The sequence below is a fragment of the Panulirus ornatus genome, chromosome 47 (assembly GCF_036320965.1).
Source record: "Panulirus ornatus isolate Po-2019 chromosome 47, ASM3632096v1, whole genome shotgun sequence".
Taxonomy (NCBI): domain Eukaryota; kingdom Metazoa; phylum Arthropoda; class Malacostraca; order Decapoda; family Palinuridae; genus Panulirus; species Panulirus ornatus.
This window is the reverse complement of record NC_092270.1, coordinates 18,764,432-18,783,560: the sequence shown is the minus strand read 5'-3', so window position 1 is coordinate 18,783,560 and position 19,129 is coordinate 18,764,432. Positions and strand designations below refer to the sequence as shown.

The 19,129-nt window shown below is 39.0% G+C and overlaps 1 protein-coding gene across 10 annotated transcripts in view; it reads left to right on the top strand.

Moving 5' to 3' along the window:
• The window catches only part of rhea (Talin_middle and talin-RS domain-containing protein rhea), a 639,718-nt gene that overhangs the window by 585,177 nt on the left and 35,412 nt on the right, over positions 1-19,129 (top strand). For all 10 annotated transcript variants that reach the window (XM_071689886.1, XM_071689881.1, XM_071689879.1 and 7 more), the window contains 3 exons: positions 9,800-9,916; positions 13,227-13,412; positions 18,267-18,477. In XM_071689886.1, coding sequence (XP_071545987.1) covers positions 9,800-9,916; positions 13,227-13,412; positions 18,267-18,477 — 514 coding nt within the window. The remainder of the gene's footprint in view (positions 1-9,799; positions 9,917-13,226; positions 13,413-18,266; positions 18,478-19,129) is intronic.

The following is a 19,129-nucleotide window of genomic DNA, read 5'->3' as shown; positions in this document are numbered from 1 at the left end:
GCCCTCCTTTCACCCTCCTGCATGTTCATGCCCCGATCACACAAAATCTTTTTCACTCCATCTTTCCACCTCCAATTTGGTCTCCCTCTTCTCCTCGTTCCCTCCACCTCCAACACATATATCCTCTTGGTCAATCTTTCCTCACTCATTCTCTCCATGTGACCAAACCATTTCAAAACACCCTCTTCTGCTCTCTCAACCACGCTCTTTTTATTTCCACACATCTCTCTTACCCTTACGTTACTTACTCGATCAAACCACCTCACACCACACATTGTCCTCAAACATCTCATTTCCAGCACATCCATCCTCCTGTGCACAACTCTATCCATAGTCCATGCCTCGCAACCATACAACATTGTTGGAACCACTATTCCTTCAAACATACCCATTTTTGCTTTCCGAGATAATGTTCTCGACTTCCACACATTCTTCAAGGCTCCCAGAATTTTCGCCCCCTCCCCCACCCTATGATCCACTTCCGCTTCCATGTTTCCATCCGCTGCCAGATCCACTCCCAGATATCTAAAACACTTCACTTCCTCCAGTTTTTCTCCATTCAAACTCACCTCCCAATTGACTTGACCCTCAACCCTACTGTACCTAATAACCTTGCTCTTATTCACATTTACTCTTAACTTTCTTCTTTCACACACTTTACCAAACTCAGTCACCAGCTTCTGCAGTTTCTCACATGAATCAGCCACCAGCGCTGTATCATCAACGAACAACAACTGACTCACTTCCCAAGCTCTCTCATCCCCAACAGACTTCATACTTGCCCCTCTTTCCAAAACTCTTGCATTCACCTCCCTAACAACCCCATCCGTAAATATATATATATATATATATATATATATTATCCCTGGGGATAGGGGAGAAAGAATACTTCCCACATATTCCCTGCATGTCGTAGAAGGCAACTAAAAGGGGAGGGAGCGGGGGGCTGGAAATCCTCCCCTCTCTATTTTTTTTTTTTTTTTTTTTATTTTTCCAAAAGAAGGAACAGAGAAGGGGGCCAGATGAGGATATTCCTTCAAAGGCTCAGTCCTCTGTTCTTAACGCTACCTCGCTAATGCGGGAAATGGCGAATAGTTTGAAAAATATATATATATATATATATATATATATATATATATATATATATATATATATATATATATATATAGTTCAGTACAGTGATAGGTTAAGATATTTAATGATAGCAGCAACACCACTATACCAATCTATGTGAAATGCCTTGGGAAGGCCAGAAAAACCTCTCAGTGTACTTTGAATTCTTAAACCTCAGGTGTATGCTGATCCATGCTTGAGTGTAAAAGAATGAAAGAGAAAACCTAGACTGATGACTGATGTATTGGTAAGATGAGTGCAGTGCCACTTACATGAAGACCTTAAGCACTGCAGCTGCATGTTGCATCCCAGACCATTCATAACTGGTAGCCACCAGAAGAAAAGTATCAATTTTTGCAAGAAAATTGTAATGCAGATATGTCTTAAGTTCAGAAGTGGCTTATGGAGTGATGGGTCCACCTTTTCTGTGACAGGTGGCCATGGTGGGTGTGTACAATCAACCAGGCTTTGATACAGTTAAGCCCAAGTACAATGTGATTACTGTAAAGTCCTCTGCTTCATTTTTGGTATGGAATTTATTTCAGTTCTTGTGGTGATAGGACCTTGTAGTGTTACTAAAAGATGAAACTATAAACAAACATAGATATATCGAGCTACTGTGTGACCATCTTCCAGATTCATTTGAGAAGTGCAAGGCTGAAGTGTTAATGCAGAATGGGGCTCCATGCAACACTGCCCAACTAGTCATTGATTAAGGACTGTGCAGTAGGTGTTTTCAGTGATTGCCTGGGAATTCATCGGATATGAAACCATTTAAAAGTTTGTGGGTGCTTATGAAAATGAAATTATGTAGCATGAATACTTTTTTGCTACCTCAGGTGGAGGTAGTCATTTTTTATGAAATTGGGAAAAGATCAACCGTGCTGATTCAGTTCCTGGTCATTTCAAGAAGTGTATAAAGAGGAAAGGGAAACCAGTAAAGTACTAGTTGGTGGAAAAAACACAGTTTTCATGGTTTTATTTCATGTTCATCTTTAGTGGTTGTGCCACAGCCCCTTGTGCCAACTTCATTGGACTGAACCAGGGCATGTGAAATGTCTGGGGTGAACCATGGAAAGGTCTATGGGGCCTGGATGTGGATAGGGAGCTATGGTTTCGGTGCATTACACATGACAGCTACAGACTGAATGTGAACGAATGTGGCCTTTTTTGTGGCACTACCTCGCTGAAGTGGGAGGTAGCAGTGCTGTGTCTTGTTGGGTGGGTTAGTGATAGGAATGGATGAAGGCAAGCAAGTATGAATATGTACTTCTGTATAAATGTATATATCTGTATCTGTATGTTGATACGTATATGTATGTATATGGGCATGTATATATATATATATATATATATATATATATATATATATTTTTTTTTTTTTTTTTTTTTTTTTTTTTTGCCGCTGTCTCCCGCGTTTGCGAGGTAGCGCAAGGAAACAGACGAAAGAAATGGCCCAACCCACCCTCATACACATGTATATACATACGTCCACACACGCAAATATACATACCTACACAGCTTTCCATGGTTTACCCCAGACGCCTCACATGCCTTGATTCAATCCACTGACAGCACGTCAACCCCGGTATACCACTTCGCTCCAATTCACTCTATTCCTTGCCCTCCTTTCACCCTCCTGCATGTTCAGGCCCCGATCACACAAAATCTTTTTCACTCCATCTTTCCACCTCCAATTTGGTCTCCCTCTTCTCCTCGTTCCCTCCACCTCCGACACGTATATCCTCTTGGTCAATCTTTCCTCACTCATTCTCTCCATGTGACCAAACCATTTCAAAACACCCTCTTCTGCTCTCTCAACCACGCTCTTTTTATTTCCACACATCTCTCTTACCCTTACGTTACTTACTCGATCAAACCACCTCACACCACACATTGTCCTCAAACATCTCATTTCCAGCACATCCATCCTCCTGCGCACAACTCTATCCATAGCCCACGTCTCGCAACCATACAACATTGTTGGAACCACTATTCCTTCAAATATATATATATATATATATATATATATATATATATATATATATATATATATATTATCCCTGGGGATAGGGGATTAAGAATACTTCCCACGTATTCCCTGCGTGTCGTAGAAGGCGACTAAAAGGGGAGGGAGCAGGGGGCTGGAAATCCTCCCCTCTCTATTTTTTTTAATTTTCCAAAAGAAGGAACAGAGTGGGGTCAGGTGAGGATATTCCAAAAAAGGCCCAGTCCTCTGTTCTTAATGCTACCTCGCTAACGCGGGCAATGGCGAATAGTTTTTTTTTTGTTTTTCCAAAGGAAGGAACAGAGAAGGGTGCTGGATGAGGATGTTTCCTCAGAGGCCCAGTCTTCTGTTCTTAACGCTACCTCGCTGACGCGGGAAATGGCGAATAGTATGAAAGTATGAATATTTATATATATATATATATATATATATATATATATATATATATATATATATATATATATATATATACATACATACATACATATACATCCATCCTCCTGTGCACAACTCTATCCATAGCCCATGCCTCACAACCATACAACATTGTTGGAACCACTATTCCTTCAAACATCCCCATTTTTGCTTTCCGAGATAATGTTCTCGACTTCCACACATTCTTCAAGGCTCCCAGGATTTTTGCCCTCTCCCCCACCCTATGATTCACTTCCGCTTCCATGGTTCCATCCGCTGCCAGATCCACTCCCAGATATCTAAAACACTTTACTTCCTCCAGTTTCTCTCCATTCAAACTTACCTCCCAATTGACTTGACCCTCAACCCTACTGTACCTAATAACCTTGCTCTTATTCACATTTACTCTTAACTTTCTTCTTTCACACACTTTACCAAACTCAGTCACCAGCTTCTGCAGTTTCTCACATAAATCAGCCACCAGCGCTGTATCATCAGCGAACAACAACTGACTCACTTCCCAAGCTCTCTCATTCCCAACTGACTTCATACTTGCCCCTCTTTCCAAAACTCTTGCATTCACCTCCCTAACAACCCCATCCATAAACAAATTAAACAACCATGGAGACATCACACACCCCTGCCGCAAACCTACATTCACTGAGAACCAATCACTTTCCTCTCTTCCTACACATATACATGCCTTACATCCTCGATAAAAACTTTTCACTGCTTCTAACAACTTGCCTCCCACACCATATATTCTTAATACCTTCCACAGAGCATCTCTATCAATTCTATCTTATGCCTTCTCCAGATCCATAAATGCTACATACAAATCCATATATATATTTATATATATTCTTTCTTTCTTTTAAACTATTCGCCATTTCCCGCGTTAGTGAGGTAGCATTAAGAACAGAGGACTGGGCCTTTTTTGGAATATCCTCACCTGGCCCCCTCTGTTCCTTCTTTTGGAAAATTAAAAAAAAAAAAAAAAACGAGAGGGGAGGATTTCCAGGCCCCCGCTCCCTCCCCTTTTAGTCGCCTTCTACGTCACGCAGGGAATACGTGGGAAGTATTCTTAATCCCCTATCCCCAGGGATAATTTATATATATATATATATATATATATATATATATATATATATATATATATATATATATATGGTTTCAGAAGTGGTAGAGGATGTGTGGATCAGGTGTTTGCTTTGAAGAATGTATGTGAGAAATACTTAGAAAAGCAAATGGATTTGTATGTAGCATTTATGGATCTGGAGAAGGCATATGATAGAGTTGATAGAGATGCTCTGTGGAAGGTATTATGAATATATGGTGTGGGAGGCAAGTTGTTAGAAGCAGTGAAAAGTTTTTATCGAGGATGTAAGGCATGTGTACGTGTAGGAAGAGAGGAAGTGATTGGTTCTCAGTGAATGTAGGTTTGCGGCAGGGGTGTGTGATGTCTCCATGGTTGTTTAATTTGTTTATGGATGGGGTTGTTAGGGAGGTGAATGCAAGAGTTTTGGAAAGAGGGGCAAGTATGAAGTCTGTTGGGGATGAGAGAGCTTGGGAAGTGAGTCAGTTGTTGTTCGCTGATGATACAGCACTGGTGGCTGATTCATGTGAGAAACTGCAGAAGCTGGTGACTGAGTTTGGTAAAGTGTGTGAAAGAAGAAAGTTAAGAGTAAATGTGAATAAGAGCAAGGTAATTAGGTACAGTAGGGTTGAGGGTCAAGTCAATAGGGAGGTAAGTTTGAATGGAGAAAAACTGGAGGAAGTAAAGTGTTTTAGATATCTGGGAGTGGATCTGGCAGCGGATGGAACCATGGAAGCGGAAATGGATCATAGGGTGGGGGAGGGGGCGAAAATCCTGGGAGCCTTGAAGAATGTGTGGAAGTCGAGAACATTATCTCGGAAAGCGAAAATGGGTATGTTTGAAGGAATAGTGGTTCCAACAATGTTGTATGGTTGCGAGGCGTGGGCTATGGATAGAGTTGTGCGCAGGAGGATGGATGTGCTGGAAATGAGATGTTTGAGGACAATGTGTTGTGTGAGGTGGTTTGATCGAGTAAGTAACGTAAGGGTAAGAGAGAAGTGTGGAAATAAAAAGAGCGTGGTTGAGAGAGCAGAAGAGGGTGTTTTGAAATGGTTTGGGCACATGGAGAGAATGAGTGAGGAAAGATTGACCAAGAGGATATATGTGTCGGAGGTGGAGGGAACGAGGAGAAGTGGGAGACCAAATTGGAGGTGGAAAGATGGAGTGAAAAAGATTTTGTGTGATCGGGGCCTGAACATGCAAGGGGGTGAAAGGAGGGCAAGGAATAGAGTGAATTGGATCGATGTGGTATACCGGGGTTGACGTGCTGTCAGTGGATTGAATCAGGGCATGTGAAGCGTCTGGGGTAAACCATGGAAAGCTGTGTAGGTATGTATATTTGCGTGTGTGGACGTATGTATATACATGTGTATGGGGGTGGGTTGGGCCATTTCTTTCGTCTGTTTCCTTGCACTACTTCGCAAACGCGGGAGACAGCGACAAAGTATAATAAATAAAATATAGATATATATATATATATATATATATATATATATATATACACAGGTTGAATCTCTTTAATTTGGCAGCATTGGGACCTGCCATTAGTGGACCACAGAAAATGCCAGAAAACAGAAATTCACCCCTAAGGAAACCCTCTATGTAAATATAAGCCCAACCCCTAGTCTTGCCAGCTCATTCCACATACTTATTGCTGTTCTCAAAAGTAGAACAAAGCTTAAAACACGAAATAATACAACCATTAATGCATCCAAACAAGTTATTTATTGTTACATCAGATTACGTCTGAAGCACCCCCAGATGGAGACTCCGCAATATCTTGAGCAAGGGTTTTTCATAGCATACAACGCTAATACAGGGCAAATTCGTCAGCATTATGCACTTGTCCTGGGGCTAAGGTTTCCGCTGCCACTAACCGTGCAAATTCAGCCACAAACTTTGTTGTAGCTTTGTGATGAGTAGTTAATGTAACAGTTGACCATAGATTGGTAGTCGGGTTTGGTTTGTTATTATTGTTGTTTTATTATTATTGTCAAGGCAGCCAGCCCCCGCTGCATCAGTCCCAGCCAGGTAGCTGTCTTGTACACTGCCTTTCGCCGTGTACATATTTCTGTTGGTTTTTAATAGAGAATAGGAGCTTTTATCTATTCTTTTGATACAGCCTTCTGCTGAAAGCTTCCGTGTCAGTACTATACTTTTCACTGCACACACTATGTATAGAAATTCCTTGTCTCCACTTGACTTGGATAAACATCCTTGCGAATATTCACAGTCATAGTCTAGCTTTAGTTCTTTATGAAAAACTTTGACCTGTTTGATAAGCATCTCCCCAGAAATGCATACACCTTCATTACATGGAAGCTTAAACCACTTTTTAAGTACACTGTCTAATTCTTTATTCCTGGCACCTTTCAAAGTTTTCCGAAACTTTAGACTTTTCTGGCTTTATCAGCAAAAGCTTTTTATAAAAAATTTTGGCACCTTAATGCTGCTAACAGCGCCATCCTGGCTGCAGATCCTCAAACTAATGGCAGCAGATTCAAAACAGGCAGGACCATGGGAGTTATCGGACCACAGAGCGTCGGATTAGAGAGGTACAACCTGTTGATATATATATATATATATATATATACACATATATATATCCCCTTGGGATAGGGGATTAAGAATACTTCCCACATATTCCCTGCGTGTCGTAGAAGGCGACTAAAAGGGGAGGGAGCGGGGGGGCTGGAAATCCTCCCCTCTCGGTTTTTTTTTCAGTTTTCCAAAAGAAGGAACAGAGAATTGGGCCAGGTGAGGGTATTCCCTCAAAGGCCCAGTCCTCTGTTCTTAATGCTACCTCACTAATGCGGGAAATGGCGAATAGTTTGAAAGAAAGAAGAAAGAAATATATATATATATATATATATATATATATATATATATATATATATATATATATATATATATATATATATTTATATATTTCACTGGGGATAGGGGAGAAAGAAAACTTCCCATGTATTCCCTTCATGTCGTAGGAGGCGACTGAAAGTTGAGAGAGCAGGGGGCCAGAAATCCTCCCCTCTCGTTTTTAATTTTCCAAAAGAAGGAACAGAGAAGGGGGCCAAGTGAGGATATTCTCTTAAAGGCTCAGTCCTCTGTTCTTAACGATACCTCGCTAATGCGTGGGATAGGGGAGAAAGAAAACTTTCCACGTATTCCCTGCATGTTGTAGGAGGTGACTTAAAGGGGAGGGAGCAGGGGGCCGGAAATCCTCCCCTCTTGTTTTTAATTTTCCAAAAGAAGGAACAGAGAAGGGGGCCAAGTGAGGATATTCCCTCAAAGACTCAGTCCTCTGTTCTTAACATTACCATGCTAATGCGGGAAATGACAAATAGTATGAAAAAAGATAGATATATATTATAGGTGTATGATGCCTTTTTTATACTTGTTTGCTGTTCCTTGCATTTGTAAGGTAGCACAAGGAACAAACAAAAAAATGACCTCATTTAATAACATCAGTTCTCCAGCTTAGGATAGGAGAGAAAGAATATCTCCCACATGTTTGCTGTGCATCAAAGATGATGAAGAGGGGTGGTAGTGAGAGCTTGAAACCCTTTCCTTACTGTATTTCAATATCAAATTTGGAACAGAAGAAGGAGCCATTACTGATTTGAAGATACTTTTTATTGACCAAAATGTTTATTTTCATCAAAAAAAAAAGTTATTGATTTGTGTAAATAAAACAGCTAACCAAATATCACTGGTCATGATGGTAAGAGGAAGGTGAGCAGGGAGCTATGAAATAATCCTATTACTAACATTTGGCTGTTTTATCTTTCTTTTCTTCTAGACAGATGTTTCCTTCCTCACTTCGATATAGTTGCTTGTCAAGGGACTAATGGCATGGTTTTCCAATAATGACCATAGTAATATTTACCATGAGTTTTAATTTTAAGATGTATAGTCCAACAAGAGAGTTTAGATATTTTTTGATTGTCTTTAGATGGTATAATCACATTAAAAACAAACTGTTGCTCATTCAGTGTTTATTCATAATTCTCATTTTGTTGTTTTGTAATGTGTGAAGTTAGGTGGTGCCTTATAGTTTTCATTTTATGTGGAGATTATAATGCTTCATAAGTCTGTAGAAAAATATCAAGGCAGAATTTTTTATTTGAAAAGCTATTTTTATGACAGTCTTGTTTGGGAAGTACCATCCTAGGACAATTAAACATCTGAAATATAAGAATCTAATGATGTATGCTTTAACAAAGGAACTTCCTTAATAATGCAAACTTATAATGATCCATGAATTGTTGAAGGCTTTCAGTACTTTCCTGCAGTAGTGATAAAGTATACTGTATGCTTATGCGACACTTGACTGTGTGATGTACAGCAAATGAATTACTTTTCATGAAGAATTTGCATGAGCTGACCTTATTTAATTTGCTAGACTCAGGTTAGCAGATACAGAGCAGGAAACATTTTATTAACCTTGAATGTTATAATATGACAGACTTCAGCTTTATGTATAATGAAGAAACTGATATTTTTTTTATTTTAAGGCTGTTGTATGGCATAATGCATTCCATGTGTGGAACCTGTATTAGTGTGTGTTTTTATGTTTAGAGTTCTTGCTTGGAAAGAAAGGGTTAGGACTCAATATTGCCAGCAGACTTTCTGAAATAATACATCAGTTGTTAAATATCATTTAAGCATTCTATGCCATAGGTAAACTAAAATGATTATGAATGATTAAACAGTTTTACTCAAATAAGGTCCTTCAAAATTGAAGCAAGCTTTCACAGTACATCTGACTGGAAAATTTAGTATGTTATACTGAATCATTACCACTAGGCAGTACTAAGTCCTCAACCCACTTATTTCATGTTTTAAGATTTAACAACAATAAAGTGAATCTTGATTATTTTGTTATGGTGTAAACCTAGAGGATTCTTTCACAGACCTGCTTATAGAATTGCACCATGTTAAAGAAATGTTCGTACTTTAATGGTACAAACTGCATCTTGCAGTTGTACTTGGTATCTTCCCTTATTTCTCACTTTTTTTCCTCTGATATCTTATTGGGTTGTTAAACTTTTATGATTGCTTGGAATAGATATACAAATTCAGATATCATTATTTCTATATAACGCCATTTTCACAGATCCCTTGAATGAGTAGATGTCTTCTGATGACTCTAATTTTCTTTATGACAGGTAATGGTGACGAATGTGACATCACTTTTGAAGACAGTTAAAGCTGTGGAAGATGAGCATACACGTGGGACAAGAGCTCTGGAGGCTACAATTGAAGCCATTGCACAGGAGATAAGGGTTAGATGAACTTTTATTTTTTCATTTGTACTTTAATCTATTGCACACATAAATTTTGCATTTTTAATTAGTTTAAGACTCATTTTTAGGAATTCATATTTTTATGTTATTTTGCTCTGTATCATTATAACACTTCAAAGTATCTATCATTCTTTGTCTTAGTCAATGATACTTCTCAGTTTTTGAAGCAGTTGGCCAGTTATTTGGAATGGCATTGCAATCAGTATGTTATTCATCTTGGATGAAATGTAAACTTTACATCATATACAAATATTCTATGCCTTTAGAATAATTCATGAATTGTATTAAGAAATTCATGGACATCAGTAATGATTCTTGTGGTGTCCTTTAAAATTTCATATTGACTGTAATTTTTCACTATAACTTCTTTTACTTGCCTGTTTCTTGCCCCTATCCCGCAACAGAAATGGGTGTTTCACTGTGTTTTTGCTTGTTCGTACATGCCTTTGTTTATCCGAGATATTTTGGTACATAGTTGTAGGCAGCTACCGTTCAGGGAGATATATCACTGGTACTACCTGCAAGGATATCGGAAGGGTTAGTGATGGCTGCATAGTGAGCCAGTGCATCATTGATTGGCAAGTTGCACTCTAACTTAAGTAACTGTCTTTTCTTTCTCCCTCACCCATATGTGGACTGCTGAAATTCTGTCCACAAACATACAATCTCTCCTTTTCATTGTAGCACTTGACAGCACTTAATTTACACTTCATTCTTTGTAAGTCTGAATTTTCATCAGTGAACACTATGCACTAGCCCTGCCTTTTGGCAAAGTGGAAGGAGCAATAGGTAGAGGTAGTAGATAGTACCATTAGGTAGGAACATCAGGTAGAAGTAGGAGGTAGGAACATTAAGCTGGAGCATTAGGTAGAAATAGTAGTAGGTTGGAACATTAGGTAGACACATTAGGTAGATGTAGTTGGGAGCAACATATGGTAAGAGACTCTTGAAACACCATGCTAGAGTTGCCTTCTGCCAGTGACCTTTTAAGATGGTGAGTCACTAAAGGCTAAGAAGTGGCACAGGAATTCACCACTTATGAAGACTCTTTTGCCATGCCCACCCCTTCGAGGGAATTCTCAAAGGGAACAAGTAGTAGAGATATGAATAGATAAACAGACAGACAGTAATGAGATATCTAGTGCTGGTAGGGAAGTTAGTGGCTTGTTTTCAGGTCAGGTCAGGTTCATGGCAGTGGAAGTAAAGTACAAGGGGCCTCTGGATTACAGGCTGATCATGGCATCCTTTAGGGCTAATGTCTACTGGACCTTTGAAAGAAACATCAGGTTAGAGAGGCAGGTATGGGATGTTGCTGTGTGAAGGTGGTGGTGATGGTGATGGTTGGGGGGAGGGGTGATTAAAGGCTGTTGAAACACATTCACTCCAGAGTCACTTGATTTGTGTTTCAAAAAGTTTGTGGAAGAGGAATCATCATAAGGAAATTGCACAAATTACATGCCAGTATCTCTGAAAGGCACAGATTTTAAAACACTGGAGAAGATTATTAGAAAACAAAAAGAAGTGGAGGTGCTGGAAATCCTCTCCTCCAGTTTTTATTTTTCCAAAAGAAGGATCAGAGAAGGGGACCAAGTAAAGATTTTTCCTCTAAGGCTCAGTCTTCTGCTCTTGGCGCTATCCGCGAACCTGGGAAATGGCGAATAAGTATGAAAAAAATTATTCTTTTCATTTTCTTATTATACTTAATCGCTGTTTCCTGCATCAGTGAGGTAGCGCAAGGAAACAGACAAAGAATGGCCCAACCACTTACACACATATATATACATAAACACCCATACACACACATATACGTAAATATACATTTCAGCCTATACATACATATACATAGACATATACATATATACAAATGTACATTTTCATACTTGCTGCCTTCATCCATTCCTGTATCCACCCTGCCACACATGAAATATTCGCCATATTCACCATTTCCCGCATTAGCGAGATAGTGTTAAGAAAAGAGGCCTGAGTCTAAGAGGGAATATCCTCACTTGGCCCCCTTCTCTGTTACTTCTTTTGGAAAATTGAACATGGGAGGGGAGGATTTAAAGCCCCCCACTCTCTCCCCTTTAGTCACCTTCTACAACATGCAAGGAATGTGTGGGAAAATGAATTCAGTGCCATACCTTAAGAATCTTAAGAGTATTTGCTCCTGATTTTAAAGACACTAATGTTTTAACTTTTTATCCTTTAAGATCAGTTTTAACATTTTATTAGGAGACTGAAACTCACTTGCTTGATAATGTCCCTTTGATCAAACATCATAGATTTTTTTTTATTGCCTGGTAACCTTACATCACTTGGATAGGAAACATGCTCATTTCCTGGTATTGAAACTCTGAAAGTTTATGTTCACAGATGTGAGGTAAAGTTTGGTGCTTAAGTTTTTGCCAATTGATTGTATCCCTTCAGAACTATCCTTAGTCTCAGTTTTGCCACACGTGGGCTGATAAGAACTCAAAATGTTATGATTTCATCCCAAGGTAAAATTGTCCCCAATCTTTTCCATAACTATCACTTCATATTTGAGTGAAGTGTTTTTAGCGGTATCCCTGTTGACTAGTAAAGGACTTGCAACCCTGGGCTGAAAAGGAAGAATGAATGGCTTTCATTGTATATGATTACTGAAAAATACTATTCAATTACAGACACAAGTACCTTAAACTTGCTTTCTGGCTCAGAAGATGAATGCAGTAAAGCATTGTTAGGTGGGAATGTTAGGGACCAAGCAGTTGCCAGATTACCAGTTTTCTAGAGTTTAGAGAGGCATCACTTTCAAGAATTTTGAAGGTTTAACAAACAATAAAGTCCAGAAATGCAAGCTGATTTTCAGAATGAATTATAGTCATCTAATTCACAACATTCATATGCTGCTCTTGTTAAACATTTGTTAAGCAGTAAGGAATGCAGCACTTTATTTTAAAAAATGATGATATTTGGAAGCCACGATTTTGTTAATTTGCTAATATGTATATCTAAAAGAAAATTAAAATAAAAAATGTCTCTAAGAGCACTTCCATGAAAATTCCATAAGGGGAGTTGATATTTACAGTACTGTAATAAACAAAACAATAGTCATACCATTAGATTCTTAAGCTAAATTGATCCACTAATGATGTAGCTGGGTGAAGTATATAGATAAGCAGGTAGCAGATGCAGGACTGACAGCTTCATTGTTTGAGAAGGCATATGAGCACACATTCCCACAGCTTGACATTTTTAGGCCTAGAAAGATTGTCAGCACTTTGAACCACTATTTTTTTTTTTTTTACAGGCTTTTGATTCAGATGAAGCCCCCAAAACAAAAGCAACTCCAGAAGATTTAGTCCGTTGCACCAAACCTATAACTCTTGCTACAGCGAAAGCTGTGGGTGCTGGCAATAGTCTTAAGCAAGAAGATGTCATTGTAGCTGCCAACATGGGTCGCAAGGCTATCTCAGATATGCTTACTACATGCAAGGTATTTATTTGCTGTGTAATTGCTTTCCTTTATTTCATTGAACTTGAACACACTTCACAACCTTAAGCTTGTGTTCATACTGAGTACATTATTTGTTTATGGATGATTGTAACATGTTAACTATGTAAATGAATTGTATTACTAGAATTCTTACCTCAGATTAATTTCTTGTGTTTTGTATGTGCCCTACGTAGACCATAGTATTTTGTGGTACATGTCCTATGTATAATTTTACTATGCATTTTAGGCGTTTCTTGTAGTATTAAAACTTTTATGTGTGTGATTTCTTGTATTCTGTATTACATGTCATAGTATAACTTAACCATATGCATTTTTGGAGTTGTAGTGTAAAATCCTTTATGTTAGTGATTTTTATTGATTGTTTCATCTTTGGAAGAGTTAAGAGCCTGTGATTTATGTGCTGAGTAAGTAGGTTTGCTTGACAAACACCCTGCTTACCTAGAGCAAATCATCTTAGAAGAAGAGGTGGGTATTCAATTTTGAGCAGTATCTGCATTAAAGGTTAGTAACTAGGAACTTGTAAGAGAAATACATCCTCACCTATTGTAATGAGTAAACGAAGTGACTCATCATGTGTTGATTATTTAATGATGCGCAAAGTGAACCATATGCCAGTCTTGCCAGCTTTATTGTACATATACACAAGATTTCTGTTTGCGATGATATTGTTTTTATACCAGCATAGTGATAAGATGATTTAGAGGTTTCAGTGACCTGTTTAGCAACAGCAGCAGGATCATCATTAAGGGGCTGTCAAAGTAACAGTGCAAACCAAGAAGATTTTGGAGGAAAAAATGATGGATTTAAGATAGCTTGCTCAGCATAAATTGTAGATGAAAATTTGACTCGTTAGAAGTTATTATATGAATGACAACATAGCACTAAGTATTGTTTGGGGGCAGTTCTTAATGTTGATTGATTTACAGGCTCATGAGAATGCAACTCAATATATTCTTGCCCTTTGATAGAAGTGCATACTGAAGCCCATTGATAGAAAAGTTTGGAATCAGGCATCCCACCTGCTTGTGAGTGAAGTTTGTGTGTAATTTAGATTTTCTTTATGTCACCATCTTGCAATAGTAGTGAAAAAATTTGCATGAATGTGTTAGATGTTTGTGTATGGCCCATGTTTTTCTCACACCATTAACCTCCTTCCAAAACATTTTTATACTCTCCCTAAGGATTGCAGATACTTGTTCACCCCATCTCTCTTTTGTCCTCTTGTTTTGGCCTCTCCAGCTTCCTCTTAAACTCCTGCAGCTTTCTCTTATATATCTCCACATTAGTTGCATTCCTTCCTTGCAAAACATACCCATACACTTCTCTTTTTTTCTATCACTAGCAACATAACTTTCTCAGCTTACCAAGTACTATCATTTTTCATATGCCCCCCCTTCACTGTGCCACACTTTTCTCTTGCACATGTAAGCATTGAATCCCAAAATACCTCCTATTCCTCACCCGCTCCCCAAGCTTCATTTACTTTTGCCATTTTTCACTCGACTTCTAATATCTCTTCACACAAATGTCTTTTCTAAGTTTACTAACTTCACCAACTCCTTCCCACGTATAACATTCTCTTTTCCTTTACAAAGCTTTACACTTGCTTCCACCAAGACCTCCAAGATGTCCAACCAGCTATCCCCCTAAGCTCTTTCACATTCAAGTCTTTCTTTTGTATATAAATACCATTAATACATAATCCAGTAATACCTGCCTGCTATCTATGCCACTAACCTTCATATATGTATGTGTGCCCTCTTTAAACCAGATATTTTCAAACAGTCCTTTTTTCAGCCCATAACTCTACCACATGTTCTCCATTTCCATTCACATCACTGGGTACCCTATGCCTTCCAATTATACATTGAGGTTCCACATAACCCACTTTTGGCTTCATTCACCCATCACTAATACTTGATCCCTTGCATCAAAATTGCTGACATACTCACTCAGGTCCCTCCAAAACACTCGCCTGTGTTCTTAAATCTTTTGTTCACAGGTGCATAAGCACTAACAATCACATACCTCTCATGATCTACTTTCATTTTACTCACATCAGTCTAGGGGTCACTTTCTTGCATTCTTTCACACATTCTGACAACTCCTTGAGCAGAGGTGCTACCCTTTCCATGGCTCATCCTCACACAAACCCCTAATTGTACACTTTAGACTTTATTGGACCATTCTTCCTCCTTTTTCTTGAGGTTAGTTTCATTCAGGGCTAGAACATCCAGGTTCTTTTCAAGCATACTACCCATTTGTCCCTTCTTTTCTTTGTGGTTACATCCACGCACATCCTTATACCCTATCCTGAACCTTCAAGGAGGGTGAGCACTTCTCTCTTGGCTTCTTCAACTATTCCAACTTTCAGACACTGGAATGCAAGAAGGGGAGAAGGGTTTCCAGTTCTGTGCTACCACCCCTTTTTGTCACCATCTGTGTATGGAATACATGGGAAGTGTTCTATCTCTCCAATCCTCAGGGATGATTTGGTTAAAAGAGATGAGGTGGTGAAAGCCTTGCATAAGACAAAATGTGGCAAACCAGCTGGAGTGGATGGGATTAAAGTTGAATTTCTTAAGAAATAGGGTGATTGTGTTGTTCATGTATAGATCATGGTTAAGTGCCTGAAGATTGTTGGAATGCCTGTATAGTGTCACTGTATAATTGCAAGGAGGACAAAAATGTGAATGTTGGCATTGCATTAGTACAAGTTTGACAGTACGTCGACCCTAGTATACCACATTGTTCCAATTCACTCTATTCCTTGCACACCTCTCACCCTCCTGTATGTTCAGGCACTGATCACTCAAAATCTTTTCCACTCCATCCTTCCACCTCCAATTTGGTCTCCCACTTCTTGTTCCTTCCACTTCCAATTTGGTCTCCCGCCTCTCCTTGTTCCTTCCACCTATGACACATATATCCTCTTTGTCAGTTTTTCCTCACTCATTCTCGTTATATGTCGTAACCATTTCAACAACCCTCTTCTGCTCTCTCGGCTACACTCTTTTTATTTCCACACACCTCTCTTCCCCTCTCATAACTTGCTCAATCAAACCACCTCTCACCACATATTGTCCTCAAACATTTCATATCCAGCACATCCACCCACCTCCGTACAATCCCATATATAGCCAATGCCTCGCAACCATACAACATTGTTGGAACTATTATTCCTTCCAGCATACCCATTTTTGCTCTCCGAGATAACGTTCTCTCCTTCCACACATTCTTCATCGCTCCCAGAACCTTCGCCCCCTCCCCACCCTGTGACTCACTTCGTTACTAAGTCCACTCTCAGATATCTAAAACACTTACCTTCCTCCAATTTTTCTCCATTCAAACTTACATCCCAATTAACTTTTTCCTCACTGAACCTAATAACCTTGCTCTTATTCACATTTACTCCCAGTCTTCTCCTTTCACACACTTTTCCAAACTCAGTCACCTTTTGTGCAGTTTTGCACTTGAATCACCCACTAGAGATGTATCATTGGTAAACAACTACTGGCTCACTTCACAGGCCTTCTTATCCCCGACGTACTGCATAGTTGCCCCTCTCTCCAAAACTCTTGCATTTATCTCCCTAACCACCACATCCATAAATAAATTGAATAACCATGGGGACATCAGCAGACATCACACACCCATGCCGCAGACTGACATTCACTGGGAACCAATCTCTTCCTACTCCTACAAATGCCTTAAAATCCTTGGTAAAAACGTTTCATTGCTTCTGGTAACTTACCTCCCTTACCATATACTCTTAAGACTTTCCTCAAAGCGTCTCTATCAGCCCTATCATGGGCCTTCTCCAGATCCATAAATGCTACATACAAATCCATCTGTTTTTTTAAGTATTTCTCACACACATTCTTCAAAGTAAACACCTGATCCACACATCCTCTACCACTTCTGAAACCATACTGCTCTTCCCCAGTCTGACACTCTATACATGCCTTCACCCTTTCAATCAATACCCTCCCATTTAAACTCCCAGGAATACTCAACAGACTTATGCCTATGTAATTTGAACACTCACCTTTATCCCCTTTGCCTTTGTACAATGGCACTATGCATGCATTCTGCTAATCCTCATACATTTCATACACATTTGCCATTTTCTGCTCTAGTAAGGTAGCATCAAGAACAGAGTACTAAGCCTTAGAAGGAAAACCTTCATTTGGCCCCCCTCTTTGTCTTCTAGAAAAATATAAACTGTGTGTCTGTCTGTCTGTCTGTGTATTGCTTTTGACAGCTGGAGAATGAATTTTATTGAATGTTGCCTTTCTTCATCTGTTTGTGGTGTTCCCTTGCTAACTTTGGAAATGGCAGACAAGTATGAAAGAAAGAAAAGAATGCCTATGAACAAGCAAAAGGCATGCAAGGGATAGAGTGAACTGGAGCAGTGTGGTATTCAGGAGGTGATTTGCTGTCATTGGACAGGTTATATGAAGCATCCAAGGGAAACCATGGAAAATTCTGTGTGACCTGGTTGTATATGGGGCTGTGGTTTCAGTGCATTATGCATGACAGCTGGAGAATGGATATTTCTCACTGAGGCCTATCTTTGTCTGTTCCTGGCAATACCTCTTTGATGCAGGGAAACAGCTAACAAGTATGAAACAAGAAATATAATGTGTGAATTAGGCATGATTAGGGCATTTAGTTGCCTGTGCCTTCTTAGCTACTGCTTGAAAAGAAAAAGTGTTTTATTATGGTATTGAAGGTCATTCTCTGTTTAGGGGATAATATAGTTTCACATAGTAGATGTATGATAGTGCTGTATCAAGGTCAAGCATTCAATTTTTTTTTTTTTTTTACCAGGCTGCAGCCTGGTGTGCTGAAACGATTGAACTTCGGTCAAAGGTGATGACTGCTGGGCATGATCTGGCTGTGCAGTACCGAGAGCTTCTCCAGATGGTGATGCACCTTCTCCATAAGTCAAGTCCAGAGGCTCGAAATGCAATAAGCACAGTGTCACGCAAGATTGCCCAATGTGTCACAGAGTTGGTGGCTACAACTGAACCATTAAAGGGTGAGAAAGGAGTTAGAATTAGATTTAGGGTGGTGCTTTGGATAGCTTGAATTTTGTTTGATTTGTTTTGGCTTGCCTTTTGCTGTTGGTTTTGTCCCAAATGACTTTAATTGAAATTACATATAGACCAGAATATGAAAAAATGACAAACTGTGAGGGTTGGATTGCTTGCCTTTGTAAGGGAAGATGGTAAACTGAAATGCTGAATGGGTATTGGGGCTCTAAAGATATGCCATATGTAAATTTGACAAGCTGATGAAACAGTTGCCTTATGCATGGTGTTTGGAAATGGTTAATATGCATGATTTTAAAAAATACTATAAAGGTTTGCATTTGTGCAAAGGGTACGCATTCCAGTGAAAACATTAAAAGTAAAGGGCAAGGAAATTCTAAAAGTATTTTACCATGGTCTTTTACCATGTGTAGAAAGGATGAGACTAGGAAATGGGAAATGAAAGGAAGATGTCTGTGATACACCCATTGCAATGCTTTTCTCTATTTTGTAAATATTTGATTTGGTCTTTTTCTGTTACATTTGAAAGACCTATTCCTGCTAGCTTGAGGATTTTAGGCATCAGTCCATGAAAATTATCTGACTGATAGCTTATGATACTCTTTTAGAAGAAATTTTAATTAATGTTTGCCTAATAAT